The following is a 26037-nucleotide window of genomic DNA, read 5'->3' on the forward strand; positions in this document are numbered from 1 at the left end:
TATATTCCGCACTCACCTAATCTCCACTCTCCTCTATGCTTCACCTATATATACTAATCTCTCAAAAAAATAACCTCAACAAGCTGGCACTCTCCTACAATAATATTGCTAGATTTGCCACTGGCACTCCATTTAGAACCCATCACTGTCTTAATCCAAAGCAGCTAGGATGGCTAGAGTTACAAAATCAGCTTCAATTTCACCAGCTTGCTATTGCCTATAAGACCCTGTATCAACCCGCCAATACTCTCTAGCCTCATTACCCCTTACAACAATCTTAAAAACTTAGGTTCCTCAAATAAAGTACTTGTTTGTACAAAGCAGATCCAACAACTTGGCAGGAGACTCTCTGTTCTCTAACACTGTTGGACAACACTGGAACCTACTTCCCACTGAACTTTTATCACTGTCTTCAATAACACTTTTTAAACATAAACTAAAGCTATATCTTAGAACACATTGGTTATGCCCCTATACTAACCCTGACTAGCTCATAGGTTTTATACTAATGGATACTCCTCACCTTTTACTCTTCTGTACTAACTCCAGACTACACCTTAAAGAACCAAAGAGACCATGATCTTGCAATTTAAATCAATGTATATATGTATATAGTAACATCTTTTTATGTAGAATTTTTTTTTTTTTTAGTGTTTGTGTTAAGTTTGTTAAAAGTATTATATTTTTACTAGCATCAGCTGTGATATTCTTGTACTGTAGCAACATTTTATATTGTAATTGTGTGTGTTGGAGCTTATCTCCCCGGTCCTCTACTGAAAATGTACATGTATCCAGTTAGACTAGCCCGGTCAACAAATTTAAAATCATCATTATCTTCTTTCAGCTGTTTCCGTTAGGGGTCACCACATTGGATCATCTGTTTCCATTTCTTCCTGTTCTCTGCATCTTGCTCTGTCACACCAACCACCTGCATGTCCTCTCTCACCACATCCACAAACCTTGTCTTAGGCCTTCCTCTTTTCCTGTTACCTGGTAGCTTCATCCTTAGCATCTTTTTCCCAATATACTCAGCAACCCTCCTCAGCACATGTCCAAACCAACATAATCTTGCCTCTCTGGCTTTGTCTCCAAACCTTCCAACCTGAGCTGACCTTCTAATATACTTATTCATAATCCTGTCCACCATCGTCACACCCACTGCAAATCCTAACATGTTTAACTCTGCCACATCCAGCTCTAACTCCTGTCTTTTTGGCAATGCCACTGCCTCCAACCCATATAACATAGCTGGTCTCATTACCCTGTTGTAGACCTTCCCTTTCACTCCTACTGGTACTCGTCTGTCACAAATCACTCCTGACACTCTTCTCCACCCACTCCATCCTGCCTGTACTCTCTTCTTCACCTCTCTTCCACACTCACCATTACTCTGAACTACTGATCCCAAGTATTTAAACTCATCCACCAAGACCACCTCTACTCCTTGCATCCTCACCATTCCTCTATCCTCCCTCTCATTCACACACGTATATTCTTAGTCCTGCTGACCTTTATTCCTCTTCTCTCTAGAGCATATCTCCATCTCTCCAGGGTCTCCTCCACCTGTTCCCTACTCTCACTACAAATTACAATGTCATCTGCAAACATCATAGTCCACGGGGACTTCTGTCTGATCTCGTCTGTCAACCTGTCCATCACCATTGCAAATAAGAAAGGGCTCAGAGCTGATCTTTGATGTAATTCCACCTCCACCTTAAACGCATCCTTCACTCCCACCGCAGACCTCACCGCTGTCATACTACCCTCGTACATATCCTATACCACTCTTACATACTTCTCTGACACTCCCGACTTCCTTATACAATACCACAACTCCTCTCTAGGCACCCTGTCATATGCTTTCTCCAAGTCTATAATAACACAATGCAACTCCTTCTGACCTTCTCTGTACTTCTCCATCAACACTCTCAGAGCAAACATTGCATCTGTAGTGCTCTTTCCCAGCATGAAACCATACTGCTGATCACTAATCATCACGTCTCTTCTTAACCTAGCTTCCACTACTCTTTCCCATAACTTCATGCTGTGACTGATCAGTTTAATCCCTCTGTAGTTACTACAGCTCTGCACATCACTCTTATTCTTAAAAATCGGTACCAAAACACTTTTTCTGCAATCCTCAGGCATCCTCTCACTTTCCAAAATTTCATTAAACAATCTGGTTAAAAACTCCACTGCCACTTCACCTAAACAACTCCATGCTTCCACAGGTATGTCATCTGGACCAGCAGCCTTTCCATTTTTCATCCTATTCATAGCTATCTTTACTTCCTCCTTGCTAATCCATTGCACTTCATGATTCACTATCCCCACATCATCCAACCTTTTCTCCCTCTCATTCTCTTCATTTATCAACCTCTCAAAGTACTCTTTCCATCTACTCAACATACTCTCCTTGCTTGTGAGTATGTTTCCCTCATTATCCTTTATCACCTTTACCTGCTGCACATCTTTACTAGCTCGGTCCCTCTGTCTAGCCAATCGGTACAGGTCCTTTTCTCCCTCTTTAGTGTCCAACCTTTCATACAACTCTTCATATGCCTTATCCTTAGCCTTCGCCACCTCTCTCTTTGCCATGCACTTCATCTAATTATACTCCTGTCTACTTTCTTCACCTCTGTGACAATCCCACTTCTTTGCCAACCTCTTTCTCTGTATACTCTCCTGTACTTCCTCATTCCACCACCATGTCTCCTTGTCGGCCTTCCTCTGTCCAGATGTCATACCAAGCACCTTTCTAGCCATCTCCCTTACTAGCTTGCTGTAGTTACCCAGCTATTTGGTAACTCTTCATTGCCACTCAGTGCCTGTCTTAACTCCTCCCTGAACTCCACCTCACAATTACCCTTTTTCAATTTCCACCATTTGATCCTTGGTGCTGCCCTCACACACCTCCTCCTCTTCTTGCTCACCAATGTCATTCTACAAACCACCGTCCTGTGCTGCCTAACTACACTTTCCCCAGTCACCACTTTACAGTCTCCAATCTCCTTCAAACTGGCTCTCCTACATAAGATATAATCCACCTGTGTGCATCTTCCTCCACTCTTGTATGTCACCCTATGCTCCTCCCTCTTGTTAAAATACGTATTCACCACAGCCATGTCCATCCTTTTCACAAAATCCACTATCATATGACCTTCTGCATTCCTTTAACACCATACCTACCCATCACTTCCTTATCCCATCTGTTCCCTTCACCAACATGCCCATTGAAATCTGCTCCAATCACCAATCTCTCACCCTTGGGTACAGTCATCACCACTTCACAATTCACTCCAAAATTTTTCTTTCTCATCCACTGTACACCTAATGTTTGGAGCATATGCACTAACAACATTCAACATTACACCATCAACTTCCAGCTTCATAAACATCACTCTATCCAACACTCTTTTCACCTCCAAAACACTCTTAGCATACTGTTCCTTCAGGAAAACTCCTACGCCATTGCTCCTCCCATCCACACCATCATAAAACAATTTGAACCCACCTCCAATACACCTAGCCTTACTCCCCTTCCATCTGGTCTCTTGCACATATAATATACCAAACTTCCTTCTGTCCATTATATCGGCTAGCTCTCTCCCTATACCAGTCATACTGCCAACATTCAAAGTTCCGACCCTTACTACCACAGTCCTAGCCTTTCTCCTCACTTTCTGCCTTCGGCTATGCCTTCCACCTCCTCTCCTCCTTCGGACAACAGTAGCCTAACTTCCACCAGCACCCTATTGGCTAACAGTACTGGTGGCGGCCGTTGTTAACCCAGGCCTCGCCCGATCTGGTATGTAAATATTTACAGGTGTCTGCATGAATCATTTGGCCAAGTGTTACACCGGATGTCCTTCCTGACGCAACCCTCCCCATTTATCTGGGCTTGGGACCGGCATAAAGAAATGCACTGGCTTGTGCACCTCCAGTGGCTATATATTTATATATATAATACACATAAAACACACAATGATAAATATATGTACATGTGTGTCTGAGTCTGTGTTACTATATGCTTGCATGTGTTTTTATGTTCATTTGTATCACAGGTACATGAGCAATTCCGAGGCAAGTAGACTAGGTGACCACTGAGAATTCTCCTCACTGCATACCAGCAAACTTGTGAGTTAGCTGATTTGATTAGGGAAAGGCATATTACATACTCCCACTGGTAAAGTTGCAAATACTGCTCCAGTCATTAGGAGACATAATAAAGGTAGCCAGCAAACTGCTTTGGGATGCATGGAACATCTACTGCATAGTTAGTGGATATTTTGGGTCAGGTGCTTATCATGCCAACAGGTCTGATGTAAGTCCTGATGAGACAGAACTTTTGAGAATATATCTTTGATGTTCTGAAGGTGAAGAAAGCCAAGGAGAATAAGGTCTTTCATAACAAGGCTAAGCAAAGTTCACCAAGCAAATGCCTAACTGAGATGGAGGAAAGTGAGAGGGATTTGATCTATCTGGACAGTTTAACAAGTTTAATCCTCTTTTTTTTTTATGTTAGGATTATCGGATCCTTTTGAATTGGTAAAGGTGTTTACACTGATCAATGCTAAAGGGGGGCATGTTTTCCATAATGGGTTTAGTGGGGGAAGAATGGGAGTAATAACCTCCTTAGATCAGATAGATATAGGATATTTGCTACACGGTGATCAAAGGATAGTCTACTGTCAGCAAACATGTCTCCATCTCTATCTCTAGGTTTTAAAGGGGATGATGCCATGTATATGGTGTGCGTTTAGAGAGTCATGCGTCACAAATTAGAGCGTGCTACATTTGTTGTCAGTGAGCTTACACACAATGGCAGTGGGTGAGCACAGCTGCTATGACTGTGGCTATACTGTTGAATAAGGCACAGCTACAAAAGAACGTGTGCTGGCTTATAAATCTTGTGAACTTGTTTTATATTGCTACTCCTTACATATAAGGGCAACACCCTAACTAAAATAAGGATTAATGGAAGGAACTGAACAGCATGAAGCGAGGCGAGCAGATGGCTGAAAGTAAGCTAGGGGAACACTGGAAGAAGGCGAGTATGAGAGAATCAGGGAAGAGAAATGAAAGAAAGGATTAAGGGGGGGGGGTAGACATGAAAAAAGAGGAGTCCAAAAGCAAGTAGTTGTTCTGTCACACAAATTAGGAGACACTTCATACAAAACAGAGGAAACGTTAACCCTGGAGAAGTAAGTGTGTACTGTAGCTATGTACGTAATTATGAGAGGGCTAGAAGAATGAATAGGGAATGGAGAAAAGGACGTTAGAGTAATACCAAACAACAGAGGTCCAAACAGACAAGCAGGCTTAGAATATGTGAATGGAAGAAGGCAAAGGTAAAGGATACACAAAAATGGGGAGAATGTGAAAGAAAAGTACTAAAAGGTTAAGTGTGTGGGTTAATAACAGCAATAAGATCCTGGAGCATGGATAGCTTAGGGACTAAAATTATGAGAGAGAGAGAGAATCTTAGGAAACATGAGGAAAATAAATGCACAGGTAACAGATGCGACAAGAACACAATAAACTGAGGGGTGCTGAACATAAGCAAGGAGCAGCTGATAATGACTGCAGAAAAAAACAGAGAGGTACTGTGCTGTTGCTGAAGAAAACACTTGTGCTACAGACTGAGGGCAGGTCTTAAGACGTTAAAGGAAGACATGCATGAGTGAGGAGGGTATTGCACGGAATAAGATTGCCTACTGTTTCATTACATCTCGTAACTCAAATAATGGTAGGCACATTAAAGGGAATATTAGCAAAGATTGCTAAATGTCAAGAAATTATAGCAGTCCTAACAGGTTTTTCGAAGATCACAGTGACCAAAGATGAAGTAAATAAAGTCCCAAGAAGCAGGTGATTGTCAGAGAAGGGAAGATTTCTGAGGATTTTTTCCCCACTGGCTGGAGGGATAACTGCAGGGAAAGAAAAAGAAAATAGATAAACATTTTATTCATCTAGAAAGTATTGTTTAACATGTTGAGCAGCTGGTTTCTTGGTAGCAGTGTGGTGTAATCAATAGACTCTAAAATGTGAGGTAAATGGGATATTTCATAGACCACCCACATACTGCTGTTTCTCTACTCAGTGGCCCTCGAGAACCACATATGCTCTTCCACATGCTGCAGCATAACATTAAGGAACTGGCATAGCATTTCTGAGGTGAATATCTGTGATACACCAACTGTATCCACTGATGGGGTCACTTTAAGGTCCTTATAGTAAGATCTCAGAGGTACGCATACATATTGCTCATAGGGACTGGTATTCCATGCATCCAACATGACTACAGGTTTGGATGGTACATGTATAGCACCAACTGTATGGTGTCTCTGAACACACAAAAGAGTTCAACCATGTCGCTGTTGAAGAGATGATAGTATGTTAGGGGTGGTCAGAACCTTCTGTGATGAAGAGGGTGATGACACCCCATCATGGAAACTGGTTGTAAAAGTGGCCTCTAACATGTACTCTTTGGCTATTTATGGCTGCTACTCCCACCATCATAGCTTGATCTCTATCCCTGCTCACTGGAAATCATGTTGTACAAACTCTCTAGCAGGCACAGCTTGACTGGACAATTCTTATACATTTCTGAATAACTCTGTCTTGTTGTTTACCCTCATTTACAACTGGGCTCATTACTATAATGTGGCTTGTTTCCATAGTAGTATTTTTTCATTAGTATAAGATTCCAACTGTGTATTTTCCATTGTTGTCCAGGGCACTACCAGTGTCTTTGAGTCAGCCCCACCCGACATGCCACTGCTCACTGTATTAGTTTCCCTAATACATTGCTCTGTTCATTTTTTTAATCTTTCCCTCTGTTTATGCCTTATTTTTATTGTTATGCCCTTAGAAATGTTAATCCACAACAACTAAGTCAAACGTGTTATTAATGATTCCCACAAAAGAGCTCCATTTTTTTTCAATCTTGCAATGAAACTAGAAAGTGCATTTTTGGTTACGGTAGTTATTCCTTCATCTTGTTTTCAAGCCAAGTGTCAATTTCAATAGTTTTCAGTCTAATGGCCAGAAGAACTTCCATGGTATAGGAATGAGATGGCTTTAGTTCTCATGACTTCTGTTTCCGTAACATCCAGCATTATGCATTGCTGCTGGATCATGCAAAATGTAAGTAAAAAAAACCTCTGACCTCTCATAAAAAGGGAAGTAAATTAAAAAGCATTGTTAATCTGACCCCCAGAAAAAGGCAAACAAATTAGAAAAACATTGTTAATCAATAAGACAAAGTATATAAAGGGCATTCAACAGAAATACAGTCATACAAACTGGAACTTCAGAACATTTAAAAAATAAAAAGCTCATAATAGCATGGTATATGAAGGAGAGCAGCATGGTATATGAAGGAGAGCAGCAGGGTATATGAAGGAGAGCAGCAGGGTATATGAAGGAGAGCAGCATGGTATATGAAGGAAAGCAGCATGGTATATGAAGGAGAGCAGCATGGTATATGAAGGAGAGCAGCATGGTATATGAAGGAGAGCAGCATGGTATATGAAGGAGAGCAGCATGGTATATGAAGGAGAGCAGCATGGTATATGTAGGAGAGCAGCATGGTATATGAAGGAGAGCAGCATGGTATATGTAGGAGAGCAGCATGGTATATGAAGGAGAGCAGCATGGTATATGTAGGAGAGCAGCATGGTATATGAAGGAGAGCAGCATGGTATATGAAGGAGAGCAGCATGGTATATGAAGGAAAGCAGCATGGTATATGAAGGAGAGCAGCATGGTATATGAAGGAGAGCAGCATGGTATATGAAGGAGAGCAGCATGGTATATGAAGGAGAGCAGCATGGTATATGAAGGAAAGCAGCATGGTATATGAAGGAGAGCAGCATGGTATATGAAGGAGAGCAGCATGGTATATGAAGGAGAGCAGCATGGTATATGAAGGAAAGCAACAGCAGCACAACCTATTCCTCTAGCTCCACTTGACAAGTCCAATGTGACGTACGTCATACCAAGAAATAATGAAAATGAGAGCTACATACATGTGCTGTTTCTAGAAAACAACAACAGTCTGCACATCAGTGTACAGTCTGGGTATTCTGCTAGCCACGTTCTTTCTATGACTACTGTTGTAGGTATCACTGTCTCTATCCAGAGGATATGCAGTGCAAAACAAGGATACCTGTAAGTAATTATGTGGTCAGGTATGTCAGTACGTACCTGAGAGGTTATAGAAGTAGAATAGCATTTCTAAGGATTCTGACAAGCTTTCTGTAAGTCTTTTACCTTACAGCAAGAATTGTGAAAAAGTATGGATAAGCAGAAGTACCAAATAACATTAGTATTCCTTAAACATTGTTCGGTGCTATTTCCAGTTGTTAAGTATACTGGTTCCATGCTATATGTAGCTCCGTGATTCAGTTCAAATTTGGAGAAAAATACAGGTGGCACTCATGCACAGGTACTGCCAAAATTATGGCAACACAGCGTGGGTCTCATAGGTTCACAGATTAGTACTAGGCTAGCTGTCCTTGTGGGCCATTTTAAGCTCAGCAAATCATCCCATATGAGAATCAGACCCTGGACTTTTTGTCTGTAAGATAAACACTTTAACCATTATGGTAAAACAGAAAAAATCAGGTATCAGAGTGAAACACAGCTGGTTTAAAAACACATCCAAAGGCAGCAATTCCATCCAGTGCAAGTCTTTTACTGAAACAAACAGATAAATCCGGTAAGCGCTTTCTCCCAACAGGGCTTCATCAGACCATAATGCATCACTGATAACAACTCCTTATATAGTAAAAAAGGTGCCAAAAACCTGAATTCAAACATTTTCTTAAAGTGACAAGATCACTACACTGAAGGATATTTACTCAGAATGGAGACAAACAGTGTCACAGTTTCACCTGACTGTAACTCAGGTATTGGTGTCTTGCTGTCCCTGTGAGCCCTGCAGGGTTGCTATCATCTGCCTACTGTCCTATTCCAACATTACCAGGTGTCACTGTATCAATGGTTTGTCCATTGAATACACAATAACTATCTATTACATTGTGGCCTCACAGCATACATGCTAAGGGTGATCATGCAAAAATGACCAAGCAATCTCATCCTACCTTCAGGACACTCCTATAACAAAATATACCCACTGTGTGGTGTGGTTCAGCTTCTCATCATTGTCCGCAGTAGTGCTGTTCAATAGCCTGCTGTAATCATTACTAATCTGATGCATCATTTATTAGATTCATGGGGATTATTCCATCCCAATGCTGGTGTCCATTTCAAAAGAGATTAGCCTAGTACCATCATCCTCCTGTTGGGATACCAGAAACTTCTTTAGCTCTTGTAACCTGATGCTACCTGCTTGTGCATTTTCTATACCGCTCATTTAGGCTCTCCAGCACAGAAGCTCATCCTGTCTCACTTTTGGTATGTAACAAGTGCTTAGAATTGCACATGGGCCAATCAGCTGAGCAAGCCTTGTAGAGAAGTGCAATGTTTCTCTATGATTCCTAGCCTTTGTGTCGGAGATCCATAAGGTGAGTGTTCTGAACGTTTTGATCTACACTAGTGCTGCTTGAAAAGAGTCTGTATTTATTCCGTTTTAAACTTTTCTTTGAAATTTTACTGAATTTTTTTATACCGGCGTCCTGATCGAGTGTGTCCACCCACTACCAGTTTACTCGCTGCCTTTTTTGTGTGGTTCAAGTTTAAAGTTTAGTTTGTTTGTAGTAATTTCATATACTGACTGAAAATTTATATAGAATTGTACTATTATAACACATGGCTGTTTTCATGTTCAGTTTTTGTTAACAGTCTTGTATGGTATTTATTCAGTATTTGCAGTCATGCATTTGGATTTCAAATTCATATCTGTTTTTTTTTTCCTGGTTTCTTTTCCAGTTTTGACTTATCTTTTGAGTATATTTACATATTTATCAAGATGGTTCTCACCAATACAGTAAGACAAGGAGAAAAACTGCAGTATTTGGTATGCTCTTGAAGCAGAAAACATCATAAAACCCATGTGTATGTTGAAGTGATGCCAGCCATTTAATTATTAGAGGGCATCTTGTAAGCTGCTAAAACTTTACTCTGCCTCCCTTCTCCGATCATGCTGTTTCACTGAATCATATGTGCAAGTCATCACTTAAGCGTCTATATCAGAACAACGGAATTCCAAAATAGTGAATGACCTAAAGGTCCAAAATACAGGACTCAAACTTGCTATTGTAGGGGGCTATGCCCCCCACCCCCCCGCTAAATATATATATACCAACTCCGAGATTGCACTACAGTGAGGAAAGGGAAATATTCCAATCTTCACTGCACCACGATCTCACAAAAAGATCGAGATCCAGCATTTCCGAACTTTAGGTCGTTCACTATTTTGAGTTTTCGGTGTTTTAATAGGAACCCTCACTCAATACTTCAAAATGCTTAACAATTTTTATTGAAACTATGCAGTTATCAACTATTTTTCATACTAATAATGATGATAAAGATAAAAACACACAATACCAGAAGTTGAACCAAATGTAATATTCATCAGCTTTATGATACACCACATACATTGATAAACCCAAGAATAACTTAGGCCATAACGTGAATTATTAATAACACTGTTTCTGTACATTCCTGCCTAAGTAAAAAAATAAAGCAATTACAACTTCCTAATGAGTTAGTGAAAAAAAATGCAGGAACAATGGTAGAATATCTTATGAATAATCAAACCACTTACACTGTCTGTAAAAGAATGTAGGATTTTGAGATTATTTTTATGCTGTTTTCCTTCAGCGGTGGAGAAATAGATAAAGTCAGGCCACATCCAGGGAACCTTCTGTCTGCGATGAATGAGCTCTCCCATTCTATATGGATTATAATAAAAGAAAATAGTCACGTAAAACTCCTGATAGCACTTTTTCAGTTTATTTATTTACTTTTTCAATTTGGTAACCTAGGATAGAGCACTGATCCAAATGGACCTACTTCAGTGTCAGACCAGACAAATATAAACGACAGTAGTCAAACAAGTTACCAAGAAATATTACAAACACAAATAAAATGTTGTGTGATGATAGTAATGAATCAAGAATGGTAATAATAATAAAGTTCAAAGTATAAAGGACAAAAGGAAGGGATGGTTAAAGTAAGGAGGAAAGAAAAAAAGAGACTGAAATAGTGAAGGGATATAGCACAAAGTGATAAAGAAAGCAAAAGTAAGGTAAGGATGTCAGGTAATTAACTATTTAAAATATAAAACCAAAAATAAATAGCTGCTGTAAAAATCTCCAAAAGAAAGAAGCATAAAACAAACACTGGAGATGGCAGAACGATATGCTCCAAAACACAGGCTAAAGTCACAGTTTGTCTATATGACTTATACCAGTTCCAAGTACAACGAAACTTCAGTCTTCAGATAGTATCCTCCAGGCAACAATTATATAAACAAAATGTTTATTATAAAGGCAAGTGCTTTCACCGTTTAAGGCTTCATCAGGTCAATACAAAAATTCATTGACATAAAGAGTACCTTTAAATACTTTAAAATGCAGTGACATCATTTCCACTTTCAATTAATATAATGAACGTGCTCCTACAGTTAAAGCACAATCACCAAAGTTCTAACTGACTTTAGCCTGTCTTTTGGAGCATATCGTTCTTTATGCTTCTTTATTTAAAATATAAACAATGTAGAAGATATATCACATATTAGTGTAGGAAAATAATGTGAGGAAGACAAAGGTGTCTGACTGCTGAAGGGGAGAGTGGGGAATTAGATGAAGTGTCCAGAGGGAAACCATTTGCAAAGTGATTCAGCTCTGAAATGATATTTAAGTTGAGCATGGAATGCGGGTTATGTGATGACGTCTTTAAGAGTAGTAGGGAGGCATTCCTAGAGTTTGCAGCATACTATGGAGAAAGCATGATTAGTGCAACAAAGTCTGGTGCTGGAATATTGAAGAAATGGATGAGAGTGGTTAACGCTTCTTAGACTGTAACTGGGAAGTCATCTAAATAAGTCAGAAACAAGGGAAGAACAGAATGCTCTTTGGGGAGTTTCTACAGCTGAGATACAAGAAAATGTCTGGCATGTTTCTGGACAGATAGCCAATTAGATTTATTAAGTGTGGTACAATGATGCTCATTTTCTAGGGCAGAGGGTAATGAAATGGTAGGTAGAATTGCTTATGGTTTATAGTTATGAAAGCATTTATTTGTACTAGCACTATAAAGCTATCATTACTACTGTGTATGTATTAATAAATACACACACATATTAACATATTCACATACAGAATATTCATACATCTCAAACTAGTTTATCTCCGAGTGCTAGTCTTTGCCTGCAGTCCTGTGCACCTCACTATCTGATACAAAAATCAAACACAGCTCAAATGCAGTAGGTCATACAGTAGAAAACTAAATGTTACTTCAGAAAAATACGAAAAAGGCTTCCAATAGTCTATCAGCATTGCTAAGGTATACTGAACAGTATGTCTTTAGGAACATAGAAACATATTAGGTAAGTGATCATGGGGACCATAAGATGCCTAGCCATATATATCTTTAAGCATGCAAATTAAAAAATAATCATGCCATCCTTTCCAAGCACTTAATAGTACTCATCTCCCAAGTCATTCAAGGCTGCACATGATAACCCCAGTAAATCCCAAGTCACTCAAGGCCGCACATGATAACCCTGGTGCCTCCCAAATCATTCAAGGCTGCACATGATAACCCCAGAACCTCCCAAGTCACTCAAGGCTGCACATGATAACCCTGGTACCTCCCAAATCATTCAAGGCTGCACATGATAACCCCAGAACCTCCCAAGTCACTCAAGGCTGCACATGATAACCCTGGTACCTGCCAAATCATTCAAGGCCGCACATGATAACCCTGGCACCTCCAAAATCATTCAAGGCTGCACATGATAGCCCTGGTACCTCCCAAACCATTCAGGGCTGCATGTGATAACCCTGGTACCTCCCAAGTCACTCAAGGCTGCACATGACAACCCTGGTACCTCCCAAGTCACTCAAGGCTGCACATGACAACCCTGGTACCTCCCAAGTCACTCAAGGCTGCACATGATAACCCTGGTACCTCCCAAATCATTCAAGGCTGCATGTGATAACCCTGGTACTTCCCAAGTCACTCAAGGCTGCACATGACAACCCTGGTACCTCCCAAGTCACTTAAGGCTGCACATGATAACCCCGGTACCTCCCAAATCATTCAAGGGTGCACATGATAACCCCAGTACCTCCCAAGTCACTCAAGGCTGCACATGATAACCCTGGTACCTCCGAAATCATTCAAGGCTGCACATGATAACCCTGGTACCTCCCAAGTCACTCAAGGCTGCACAAGATAACCCTGGTACCTCCCAAGTCACTCAACGCTGCACATGATAACCTTGGTACCTCCCAAATCATTCAAGGCTGCACATGATAACCCTGGTACCTCCCAAGTCACTCAAGGCTGCACATGATAACCCTGGTACCTCCCAAATCATTCAAGGCTGCATATGATAACCCCAGTACCTCCCAAGTCACTCAAGGCTGCACATGATAACCCTGGTACCTCCCAAATCATTCAAGGCTGCACATGATAACCCTTGTAAAAACTGTGTCTACCTATCCAGTCTTCAAGAGTAGCTTTAAAAGTAGCCAAAGTAGTACTTTGTTGGGCAAGTAGTGATAACGTATTAAATACACTAGGAATATATTAAGTTAGGAACCCTTCCCTCAAATGAGACTTATTTGTTGGTGTAGATTTATGTCCTTAGTAAGGGAGATTGAAGAGGCAATGGACTTGGTAAGAAATAAGAGGGCAAACAGGATTGGGTCTGTCATGGCTCAAAATGACAGACACAGGTTATCTCTCAGCAACCTGTTGGCTACTGTGTATAAGGAAAGTAATGCTAGGATTTACGACCTTTAATGTTTTGGTTGGAAGTCTCTGGGGCCTTTCCAGTTGAGCAATATGTCTGGATTTGTACATTCCAAAGGGAACTGCATTAAATGTTTGGGTCTGATAAGAGAAGAATATAGTGGTAGTATGACTTCTTTGGATCTTGAAGATATTCCCTTGGAAATTAATTGGGCTAGATGATGATACCTCTTGGCAAGTTCTTTTTAAAAATGTTTTAGTTTAGAATATTTAGAATATATTTTGATTCTGCAGTATATATGCATCATTTCTTAGACCATCTAATGAACAGTTTTTCATACAATACACATACATATACAGGAGAATCACAGAAGTACCTCTTGAAAAAGACAGAAAAGGACTACCTATATACAATTTATCACAGTATATATACCCCCAAAACCAGTAATGCCCATATTGAGGAGGATGCTAGTGGCAAAGGTAAGATTTATGGAAAGGACACTGGTAAAGAGACTGGAATAATACAGTAAGGCTATAAGAAGTAGCCAAAAGACCAAGGGGAAGAAAACTGTCAGAGGAGGGGAAATGTTTGGTAATTATTTAATAAAAATAGGATTAGTACATGCTTGAGCATCTGGAAGCATTGACAATGAGAAGGATACATTTATATACTACTTTACTAGACAAAAGAATAGATATGTCACACTACAGCACAGACACTGGATAGAGAGATAGAAATCTAAGACAGACCCAATAAGCCTTACAGACCATTCAACAACAACACTGGAAGTGACACAAAACAATAACACACTTGTAAAACAAATAAAAAATGGCTCTCACAATGTCTGTTTAGAGCGGCAAGGATCTGGGAAAGGCAAAAAATCATCAACAGTGGTAGTGGGTCCATAAAATTGAAAATCGAACAAAAATGTATTTAATAAATTCATAATAAAGCACAATCGTAGGTTAAGCACTTTTGTCCCCTATCACAGAACTTCTTTAGAACCACAGAATATGAATAGAACAACATTTAAATAAGGACTTCAGTCTGACTATGTGTGTTCTTTCAGCCAATACAAAATTTCTTCAAATAAAACCAATCCAATAATCCTTTTGAAAAATACATCATAGTAAAAATTTCCATTAGCCCAAAACTCTAAAGTATTACATGATGTTACTATATTCAAAAACCTTAGACTCATAGGTAGGTACTAGGCTATCGGCCCGAAGGCCTACGAAAGCCTAGCCAGCAAGGTTCCCTGCTTATGCCACCCAAGAAAGTTATTTTCCTGTGCCACTGTCGAGCAAAGACACAGAAGTGATCCCTAGGGTGTATTTCTTATTTCCCATCCACTCATCAAGATTTTTCATGAAGAGTGCTAATGAAGAACTTTGCTTGACAAAGATGGGTAGCCTGTTCCAGAGTATGGAAAGTCTCTGGGACAGGAATCTATCCATCCAGCATGTCCAGTTTATTGTGGTGACAAGGTTTAGGTTGCTAGAGAGTGTAGCTCGGAGGGATTGGGATTTCTTTAGGTGTAGCATGTCCAACAGCTCTGGGTTTAACATAGCTTTATATTTTAGACAGAGATCACCACGGAGTAGGCGATATGCTACGGAGTAAAGCTGGAGTTTTTTGAGATGGTCAGTGTAGGGCATCTGTTCATAGGTTCACATTTAGGTACTAGGCTATTAGCCCTAGGGCCTATACAAGCCTAGCCAAAAAAGTACCCTGACTTTCGCCACCCAAGAAAATTATTTTCCTGTGCCACTGTCAAGCAGAACCACAGAAGTGATCCCTGGGGTGAATTTCCTATTACCCATCAAATCATCAAGATTTTTCTTGAAGAGTGCTAATGAGGAGCTCTGTTTGACATAGATAGGTAGTCTGTTCCAGAGTATGGGAAGTCTCTGGGACAGGAATCTATCCCTCCAGCATGTTCTGTTTATTGTGGTGACAAGGTTTAGGTCCCTAGAGCGTGTAGCTCAGAGGGATTGGGATTTCTTTAAGTGGAGCATGTCCAACAGCTCTGGGTTTGACATAGCTTTGTATGTTAGGCAGAGATCGCCTCTGAGTAGGCGATATGCCACGGAGTAAAGCTGGAGTTTTTTGAGACGGTCTGCGTAAGGCATCTGCTTGAGGCCAGTAATCCTGTTTGTGAGGTATTTTTGCGGCCTTTCCAGTTGTTGTAGATGTCTTGTGAGGTACATACCAAAAGAGGCGTTGTACTCTACAATGAGTCTAATGAGTGATGAGTAGAGGGGAACAATGACCTCTTTTTCTCTGGATTAGAAACCTTTTGTGATGAGGTGTGCCACGTAGAAGGATTTCCTGACCATTGTGGCAATGTGATTATCAAAGTAGAGACTACTGTCCCCGTGTCCCAAGGTCTCTTATCACACTTTCTGTGTTAAGAAGACTACCGCCTATGTGGTAGTTCATGGGTACAGAGTTTTTACCAAAGGGGATGACAATGCACTTTTTGGCATTGAGCTTGAGACCATATCTTTGACACCAGGCATCTGTTTCAGTGAGGCCCTTTTGTAGGATGTCCACATCATTAGGAGTTTTGATTATGGCTCCTAGGTTGCAGTCATCTGCGAATTTAGTTAGCCAAAGACCTTTGAAGCCAGTAATCCTCTTTGTGAGGTACTTCTGTGGCCTTTCCAGCTGCTGCAGATGTCTTGTGAGGTACATTCCAAAATGGGCGTTGTACTCTATAATGGGTCTAATGAGTTTTGAGTTGAGGGGAACAATGACCTCTTTTTTCCTATGTCTAACATAGATAGGTAGTCTGTTCCAGAGTATGGGAAGTCTCTGGGACAGGAATCTATCCCTCTAGCATGTTCTGTTTATTGTGGTGACAAGGTTTAGGTCCCTAGAGCGTGTAGCTCAGAGGGATTGGGATTTCTTTAAGTGGAGCATGTCCAACAGCTCTGGGTTTGACATAGCTTTGTATGTTAGGCAGAGATCGCCTCTGAGTAGGCGATATGCCACGGAGTAAAGCTGGAGTTTTTTTAGATGGTCTGCGTAAGGCATCTGTTTGAGGCCAGTAATCCTCTTTGTGAGGTATTTTTGTGGCCTTTCCAGTTGTTGTAGATGTCTTGTTAGGTACATACCAAAAGGAGCGTTGTACTCTACAATGAGTCTAATGAGTGATGAGTAGAAGGGAACAATGACCTCTTTTTTACTGGATTAGAAACCTTTTGTGATGAGGTGTGCCACGTAGAAGGATTTCCTGACCACTGTGGTAATGTGATTATCAAAGTACAGACTACTGTCCTCCTGTGTCCCAAGGTCTCATCACACTTTCGGTGTTAAGTAGACTACCGCCTATGTGGTAGTTCATGGGTACAGAGTTTTTACCAAAGGGGATGACAATGCACTTTTTGGCATTGAGCTTGAGACCATATCTTTGACACCAGGCATCTGTTTCAGTGAGGCCCTTTTGTAGGATGTCCACATCATTAGGAGTTTCGATTATGGCTCCTAGTTTGCAGTCATCTGCGAATTTAGTTAGCCAAAGACCTTTGAGGCCAGTAATCCTCTTCGTGAGGTACTTCTGTGGCCTTTCCAGCTGCTGCAGATGTCTTGTGAGGTGCATTCCAAAATGGGCGTTGTACTCTATAATGGGTCTAATGAGTTTTGAGTTGAGGGGAACAATGACCTCTTTTTTCCTGGATGAGAACCCTTTTATGATGAGATGTGCCACGTAGAAGGACTTCCTGACTACTGTGGTGATGTGACTATCAAAGGACAGACTACTGTCCACCTGGGTCCCAAGGTCTCTTATCATACATTCGGTGTTAAGTAGACTGCTGTCTATGTAGTAGTTCATGGGTACAGAGTTTTTACCAAAGGGGATGACAATGCACTTTTTGGCATTGAGCTTGAGGCCATGGCTCTGACACCAGGCATCTGTCTCAGCGAGGCCCTTCTGTAGGACTTCCACATCATTTGGGGACTCAATATGGCTCCTAGTTTGCAGTCATTTGCGAACTTCATTAACCAGAGGCCTTCTGTGTTAGCCTGTACTTCAGAGAAGTAGATACCAAACAGGAGAGGTCCCAGGACTGAACCCTGTGGTACTCCACTTGTCACTGGTTTGAGGTCAGATATGGAGTCTGCAACTTTTACAGTACGGGTTCTGTCAGTGAGCCAGTTGGCAACCCATCTTGTGACATAGGGATTTATACCGAGTTTGGCTATAATTCCAGAATGGGGGAGAAAGCCTTGGCGAGGTCAAGATAGGCTGTGTGGACCACCTTACCCTCATCTACGGCTTTGGTGACTGCCTCAAAGAAGTCAATCAGGTTCAGAGGCATGATCTGCCCTTTCACAAACCCGAACTGGGTGGGATCCAGAGTTTGCAGGTTACCAATGCCTTTGTTTATGAGTTCCATGATGATACGTTCCAAGGCCTTGCAGACCAGGCTCGTCAGGCTAATAGGGCAATAGTTCCCGGGATCAGTGATGGCTCCCCCTTTGTGGAGTGGGATAACTGTCGCTGTACGCCATTCAGTGGGCACAAAGCCTGATGTGAGGCTATGATTGAACATGGTGCTTAGGTGGGGAGCCAGTTTGTTCTGAAGTTCGTGTAAAATGCAGCCTGGGATGTTGTCCGGTCCCATGGGTGCTGTATTTTTGTCTTTAGAGAGTGCAGCTTTTACCTGTGTAGTTGTGATTACAGGGACTCTGCATTCTTCCTGTATAGATATGGGCCCTTTAGAGGGTGGGGGGTAAAGTTAGCACTGAACCTATCTGCCAGGATGTTGGCAATATCAGTTGGTTCTGTAATTTTTGTGCCATTGTGCTGTAACTCAGAGCAGATCTGGGTGTTGCCATTAAGATTCTTGACATAGCTATAGAATGCTTTGTGTTTGTCCTCAGAATCAGTGGTGATTCTGTTTTCATAGCTAGCTTTGGAGGATCTTATAAGGGATCTCAGGTTCTTACTGAGGCTGACCAGGGAGCTCCTCCACTCATGGGATTTTACTCTCTTTTGCAACAATTTTTTCTTTCTGTTGTACAGTTTGTTTATGGCAGGGGACCACCAGACTGGCTTCCTTTTTTTGGAGTATAGCATCTTGGTTCTGTTTGGGAAAGCACGATCCATGCACTCATGTAAGTGCTTATAGAGTGCATCTGTGCAGGATTCAGCAGTCATAACTGTATTGTCCATCTGTATGGGTGTCATGAAGTTCACCACATCTGTCTTAAGAAGCATGAAGTTGGCTTTGGAGAAGTTTTTTACAGTGGTTTCCTTAATAGGGGGAGGGGGCAGGATGTGGATATCAAGGGTGATTAGCTTATGGTTGGATCAAACCAACAAGGAGTTGACTTCAGATGTGGAACACCGGTCACTCATGTTGGTAATGACTAGATCAAGGATATTGTTGCCCCTGATGGGGGTGTGGAGAAGTTGATCCAGGACATTGGAACTCATGAATTCCAGAAAGCGTTGTGTGAAGGAGTTGGTATACGAGTAGTTTTCCCAGTTAATGGTGGGGTAGTAGAAATCGCCCATTATTAGGGTGCTTGGTTGAACCCTAATATTTTCCAGTACATCAAGAAAAGAGGAGTGGGAATCCTGGGGCATGGTGGGGGATCTGTAGCAAGCTACAATTTGAATTGCAGTTTTGCCCAAAGTTAGTTGCACTTGGATAACCTTGGAAGCATTATGTTGATCAACTAGCCTGGAGGTGTGGATATCCTTAATGAATATGGACACACCTCCGCCTTTGGTTTTCCGGTCCAGGTTACATGGCCGAAAAGTGTGGTATGAGTTATAGCCTGGTAGTGCAGGGTTGCTCTCTGGAGCCCTGAACCAGGTCTCAGTCACTGCACAGATACCGATGTTCTCTATTTTAAGGAGTGTCTCGAGTGAGTGCATTTTGAGATTTAAACTTTTAGCATTGAGTAGCATTACCCTCAGTTTTTGCTTGCCTGTTACTGCTACAGTAATGAATTTGTCTTCTGAACCTTGCCTAAAAAAGCACTATAGGGGTGGCAAGAGACTTAGCCAGTATCCAGAATCCCAGGCAAGACAGGTGCAGGCCATCTCTGGCAAAGCATCATGGTCTGTCGACCATGTCATCCCAAGCAGACAGATGTTGGATACCCTTAGAATAAAAACAGAAGATTAGCCAATTGTTGAAGTCAATTATTTTGTCCTTGTACTGTGGTATCATTCTGGGTGATGGCAGAATGTTACTCAGGACTACGGTTAAACCTGCCTGGGCTACAAGATCGGACAGCTCTTCCATGTCTCTTTTCATGTAGTCCAGGGAGGTACATCTCAGGTCGTTCATACCAACATGGACAATGAGAGAGTCATATTTGCACTTGTTGTGAGTGACCTGAGTGCATGGGTTAAGTGACAGATCCTGGCACCCGACAGGCAGCTAACAGTAACCTTTTTCTTGTTTAGCCTGGTGAGTGGAACATCAGTGTGCCTGACTATAGAGTCACCTATGACTAGTGTGTTGGATACATTGTTTTGCCTTATTGGCTGTGGTTAAGTGGCATACTGAGTCTGTGGGCTATGTGCCATTTGAGTTCTGTTGGGGGGTGGCAGACTGGCAGTTGCTTGCGTTTCTGCTTTGGAGGTCTCTGTTGCTTTGGCAGATTATTACTGAGAGCCTCCATGAATAGTTTTGTGTTTCTATGTGTGGATTTTGGTGATGTAGATTTAGTGAGACTATGTAATAAGTGTAGTGTGGTGCAAGTGTTTACCTTCTCCTCTTGAATGTCAAGTTCAGTCTTGGCTGGAGAGAGCTTTACCTCCAGTCTGGCTAGATAAGTGCATCTCTCACAGATTGTAGTGTTGGGTGGTAGGAGGAGAGGGTTGTCTGTGTACATGAGGTAATTTCTACATTGCCCCAAGATGCCCAGATTAATCAGTTAGACAGGGGAGAACACTGGGAGCTGACCCTTGGACATGCCTGAATAAAAAACAAATTCCCTTTAGATAAGTGAGGAAAGTGAGTACAAGAGCTGTTTTTCTCTAAGCAAGTGAGGAAAGTAAGTGCAAAAACCGTTTTCCTCTGGGTAATGAGGAAGGTTGAGTGCTATAGTAATTAGTAGCTTATTAAGTGCTTACAACTTCTGAACAAGTGCTGAGGATGAATAAGCAAATTCAATTGCTAAAACTAAGAATCTGTATCTGCACTAGACTAGTTAGAGGAAAGAAACAAGTGTAAATGTGGGCTTTCAAATCAGAAAGTTGAGAGAGATGGAAAACATTTCCCAGATGGCCAATAACTACAATTTCTGGGCCAGAACCACTGCTTATGTGGTAGACAGGTTACCTAGTGCTTACCAATCCCAATGACAAGCTAAAAGGCTTCCTTCCAACACAGAAAGGCTTGGGGGGGCTCAGAAACTTACATACAGTCCTGGATACAGCAAATCTGTATCAGGACTACACTAGTTACAGGAAAGGTAGGAAACAGGCTTACAGTTTTTTTTACAGAAAAGTAGCTAAAACAGCAGTAATAACAATTCAAATGTACTGCAAGCTAGCACACTTGAGTATGTAGTGATATTAGACCAAACACAGTTTAAAAAAACACATTAAAAATTACTAAAAACAACTGCAGAAGGAGTGTATTAGGTGGACTGTGGTAAAGAGATGTCCCAGATCAAATCTACAGTGGGGTGGGCAACTTCAAAAGCCACCAGATTTAAACAACAAAACAGAAATAGGGAGGGTAGGTGGGACAAAACACTTTCAGCAGAGATGTGAAAAACTATACAGTGAATCAAAAATAACAGTGCACAACTCTGAATAAAATTAGTCCAGCAACAATTTACAGTACACAATTCTGAAGAACTAAAAAAATATACTTAGGCCTGTATATTTCTAGAGAGTTTGAAAAGAGCTCTGTTGGACACAGGTTCCAGCAATGATATGCAAACTGTTAACTAATGGGGTCTATTATTATGCAAGTAATCCTTCAGATAGTCAGAACTTAAGGCACAGCAGAAAATAGGGGGAGGTGGGACAAAACACTTTCAGCAGAGATCTGAAAAACTATACATTGAATCAAAAATAACAGTGGACAACTCTGAATAAAATTAGTCCGACAAACATTTACAATACACAATTCTGAAGAACCAAAAAAATATACTTAGCTCTATATATTTCCAGATGGATTGAAAAGAGCTCTGTTAGACACAGGTTCCAGTAATAATATGCAGGCTATGAACTAACAGGGTCTATTATTATGCAAGTAATCCTTCAGATAGTCAGAATTTAAGACACAGCAGAAAATCTGTGGAGGTGGGACAAAACACTTACAGCAGAGATCTGAAAAACTATACAGTGAATCAAAAATAACACTGCACAACTCTGAATAAAATTAGTCCAGCAGCAATTTACAGTACATAATTCTTAAGAACCAAAAAAACATACTTAGCTCTGTATATTTCCAGATAGTTTGGAAAGAGCTCTGTTAAGACACAGGTTCCAGCAATTATATGCAGGCTGTTAACTAACCGGTTCTATTATTATGCAAGTAATCCTTCAGATAGTCAGAACTTAAAATGCAGCAGAAAATAGGGGGAGGTGGGACAAAACACTTTTCAGCAAATATCTGAAAAACTATACAGTGAATCAAAAATAACAGTGCACAACTCTGAACAAAATTAGTCCAGCAACAATTTACAGAGCACAATTCTGAAGAACCCAAATAATATTTCCAGATAGTTTGAAAAGAGCTCTGTTAGACACAGGTTCCAGCAATGATATGCAGGATGTTAACTAACAGGGATCTATTAGTATGCAAGTAATCCTTCAGATAGTCAGAACTTAAGACACAGCAGAAAATAGGGGGAGGTGGGACAAAACACTTACAGCAGAGATCTGAAAAACTATACAGTGAATCAAAACTAATACTGCACAACTCTGAATAAAATTAATCCAGCAACAATTTACAGTACATAATTCTTAAGAACCAAAAAAAACATACTTAGCTCTGTATATTTCCAGATAGTTTGGAAAGAGCTCTGTTAGACACAGGTTCCAGCAATGATATGCAGGCTGTTAACTAACAGGGTCTATTATTATGCAAGTAATCCTTCAGATAGTCAGAACTTAAAACGCAGAAGAAAATAGGGGGAGGTGGGACAAAACACTTTCAGCAGATATCTGAAAAACTACACAGTGAATCAAAAATAACAGTGGACAACTCTGAATAAAATTAGTCTGGCAAACATTTACAGTACACAATTCTGAAGAACCAAAAAAATATACTTAGCTCTATCTATTTCCAGATAGATTGAAAAGAGCTCTGTTAGACACAGGTTCCAGCAATGATATGCAGGAAGTTAACTAACAGGGTCTATTATTATGCAAGTAATCCTTCAGATAGTCAGAACTTAAGACACAGCAGAAAATAGGGGGAGGTGGCACAAAATACTTTCAGCAGAGATCTGAAAAACAATACAGTGAATCAAAAATAACAGTGCACAACTCTGAATAAAATTAGTCCAGCAACAATTTACAGTACACAATTCTTAAGAACCAAAAACATAAAATTAGCTCTGTATATTTCCAGATAGTTTGGAAAGAGCTCTGTTAAGACACAGGTTCCAGCAATGATATGCAGGCTGTTAACTAACAGGGTCTATTATTATGCAAGTAATCCTTCAGATAGTCAGAACTTAAAACGCAGAAGAAAATAGGGGGAGGTAGGACAAGACACTTTTCAGCAAATATCTGAAAAACTATACAGTGAATCAAAAATAACAGTGCACAACTCTGAACAAAATTAGTCCAGCAACAATTTACAGAACACAATTCTGAAGAACCCAAATAATATTTTGAGATAGTTTGAAAAGAGCTCTGTTAGACACAGGTTCCAGCAATGATATGCAGGCTGTTAACTAACAAGGTCTATTATTATGCAAGTAACCCTTCAGATAGTCAGAATTTAAAACACAACAGAAAATGGGGGAAGGTGGGACAAAACACTTTCAGCAGAGATCTGAAAAACTATAAAGTGAATCAAAAATAACAGTGCACAACTCTGAATAAAATTAGTCCAGCAACAATTTACAGTACACAATTCTTAAGAACCAAAAAAATATACTTAGCTCTGTATATTTCTAGATAGTTTGAAAAGAGCTCTGTTAGACACAGGTTCCAGGAATGATATACAGGCTGTTAACTAACAGGGTCTATTATTATGCAAGTAATCCTTCAGATAGTCAGAACTTAAAACAGAGCAGAAAATAGGGGGAGGTGGGACAAAACACTTTCAGCAGATATGTGAAAAACTATACAGCGAATCAAAAATAACAGTGCACAACTCTGAACAAAATTAGTCCAGCAACAATTTACAGTACACAATTCTAAAGAACCAAAAAAAAAAATACTTAGCTCTGTAAATTTTCAGATAGTCTGAAAAGAGCTCTGTTGGACACATGTTCCAGCAATGATATGCAGGCTGTTAACTAACAAGGTCTATTATTATGCAAGTAATCCTTCACATAGTCAGAACTTAAGACACAGCGGAAAATAGGGGAGGTGGGGCAAAACACTTTCAGCAGAGATCTGAAAAACTATACAGTGAATCAAAAATAACACTGCACAACGCTGAATAAAATTAGTCCGGCAAAATTTTACAGTACACAATTCTGAAGTACCAAACAAATATACTTAGCCTGTTTATTTCCAGATAGTTTGAAAAGAGCTCTGTTAGACATAGGTTCCAGCAATGATATGGTGCTGTTAACTAACAGGGTCTATTATTATGCAAGTAATCCTTCACATAGTCATATCTTAAGACACAGCAGAAAATAGCAGGAGGTGGGACAAAACACTTTCAACAGAGATCTGAAAAACTATACAATGAATCAAAAATAACAGTGCACAACTCTGAATATAATTATTCCAGCAACAATTTACAGTACACAAGTCTTAAGAACCAAAAAATATACTTAGCTCTGTATATTTCCAGATACTTTGAAAAGAGCTCTGTTAGACACAGGTTCCAGCAATGATATGCAGGCTGTTAACTAAAATGGTCTATTATTATGCAAGTAATCCTTCAGATAGTCAGAACTTAAAATGCAGCAGAAAATAGGGGGAGGTGGGACAAAACACTTTCAGCAGATATCTGAAAAACTATACAGTGAATCAAAAATAACAGTGCACAACTCTGAACAAAATTAGTCCAGCAACAATTTACAGTACACAATTCTGAAGAACCCAAAAAATATTTCTAGATAGTTTGAAAAGAGCTCTGTTAGACACAGGTTCCAGGAATGATATACAGGCTGTTAACTAACAAGGTATATTATTATGCAAGTAATCCTTCAGATAGTCAGAACTTAAAACACAGCAGAAAATAGGGGGAGGTGGGACAAAACACTTTCAGCAGATATCTGAAAAACTATACAGTGAATCAAAAATAACAGTGCACAACTCTGAACAAAATTAGTCCAGCAACAATTTACAGTACACAATTCTGAAGAACCAAAAAAATACTTAGCTCTGTAAATTTTCAGATAGTCTGAAAAGAGCTCTTTTGGACAGATGTTCCAGCAATGATATGCAGGCTGTTAACTAACAAGGTCTATTATTATGCAAGTAATCCTTCACATAGTCAGAACTTAAGACACAGCAGAAAATAAGGGGAGGTGGGACAAAACACTTTCAGCAGAAATCTGAAAAACTATACAGTGAATCAAAAATAACAGTGCACAACTCTAAATACAATTAGTCCAACAGTACACAATTCTGAAGAACCAAAAAATATAATTAGCTCTGTATATTTCCAGATAGTTTGAAAACAGCTCTGTTAGACACTGGTTCCAGCAATGATATGCACGGTGTTAACTAACAGGGTCTATTATTATGCAAGTAATCCTTCAGATAGTCAGAACGTAAGACACAGCAGAAAATAGGGGGAGGTGGGACAAAACACTTTCAGCAGAGATCTGAAAAACTATACAGTGAATCAAAAATAACAGTGCACAACTCTGAATAAAATTAGTCCAGCACAATTCTGAAGAACCCCAAAAAATATACTTAGCTCTGTATATTTCCAGATAGTTTGAAAAGATCTCTGTTAGATACAGGCTCCAGCAATGATATGTAGGCTGTTAACTAACAGGGTCTATTATTATGCAAGTAA

The 26037-nt window shown here is 40.3% G+C and overlaps 1 protein-coding gene across 1 annotated transcript in view; it reads right to left on the minus strand.

The window, feature by feature from the left end:
* The window catches only part of LOC122794258 (cytochrome P450 4V2), a 1013082-nt gene that overhangs the window by 325823 nt on the left and 661222 nt on the right, over positions 1-26037 (minus strand). Inside the window, exon 6 of the mRNA XM_044062508.1 lies at positions 10736-10862. Coding sequence (XP_043918443.1) covers positions 10736-10862 — 127 coding nt within the window. The remainder of the gene's footprint in view (positions 1-10735; positions 10863-26037) is intronic.

The sequence above is a fragment of the Protopterus annectens genome, chromosome 2.part1, assembly GCF_019279795.1.
Source record: "Protopterus annectens isolate FY-2018-M chromosome 2.part1, PAN1.0, whole genome shotgun sequence".
NCBI lineage: Eukaryota > Metazoa > Chordata > Ceratodontiformes > Protopteridae > Protopterus > Protopterus annectens.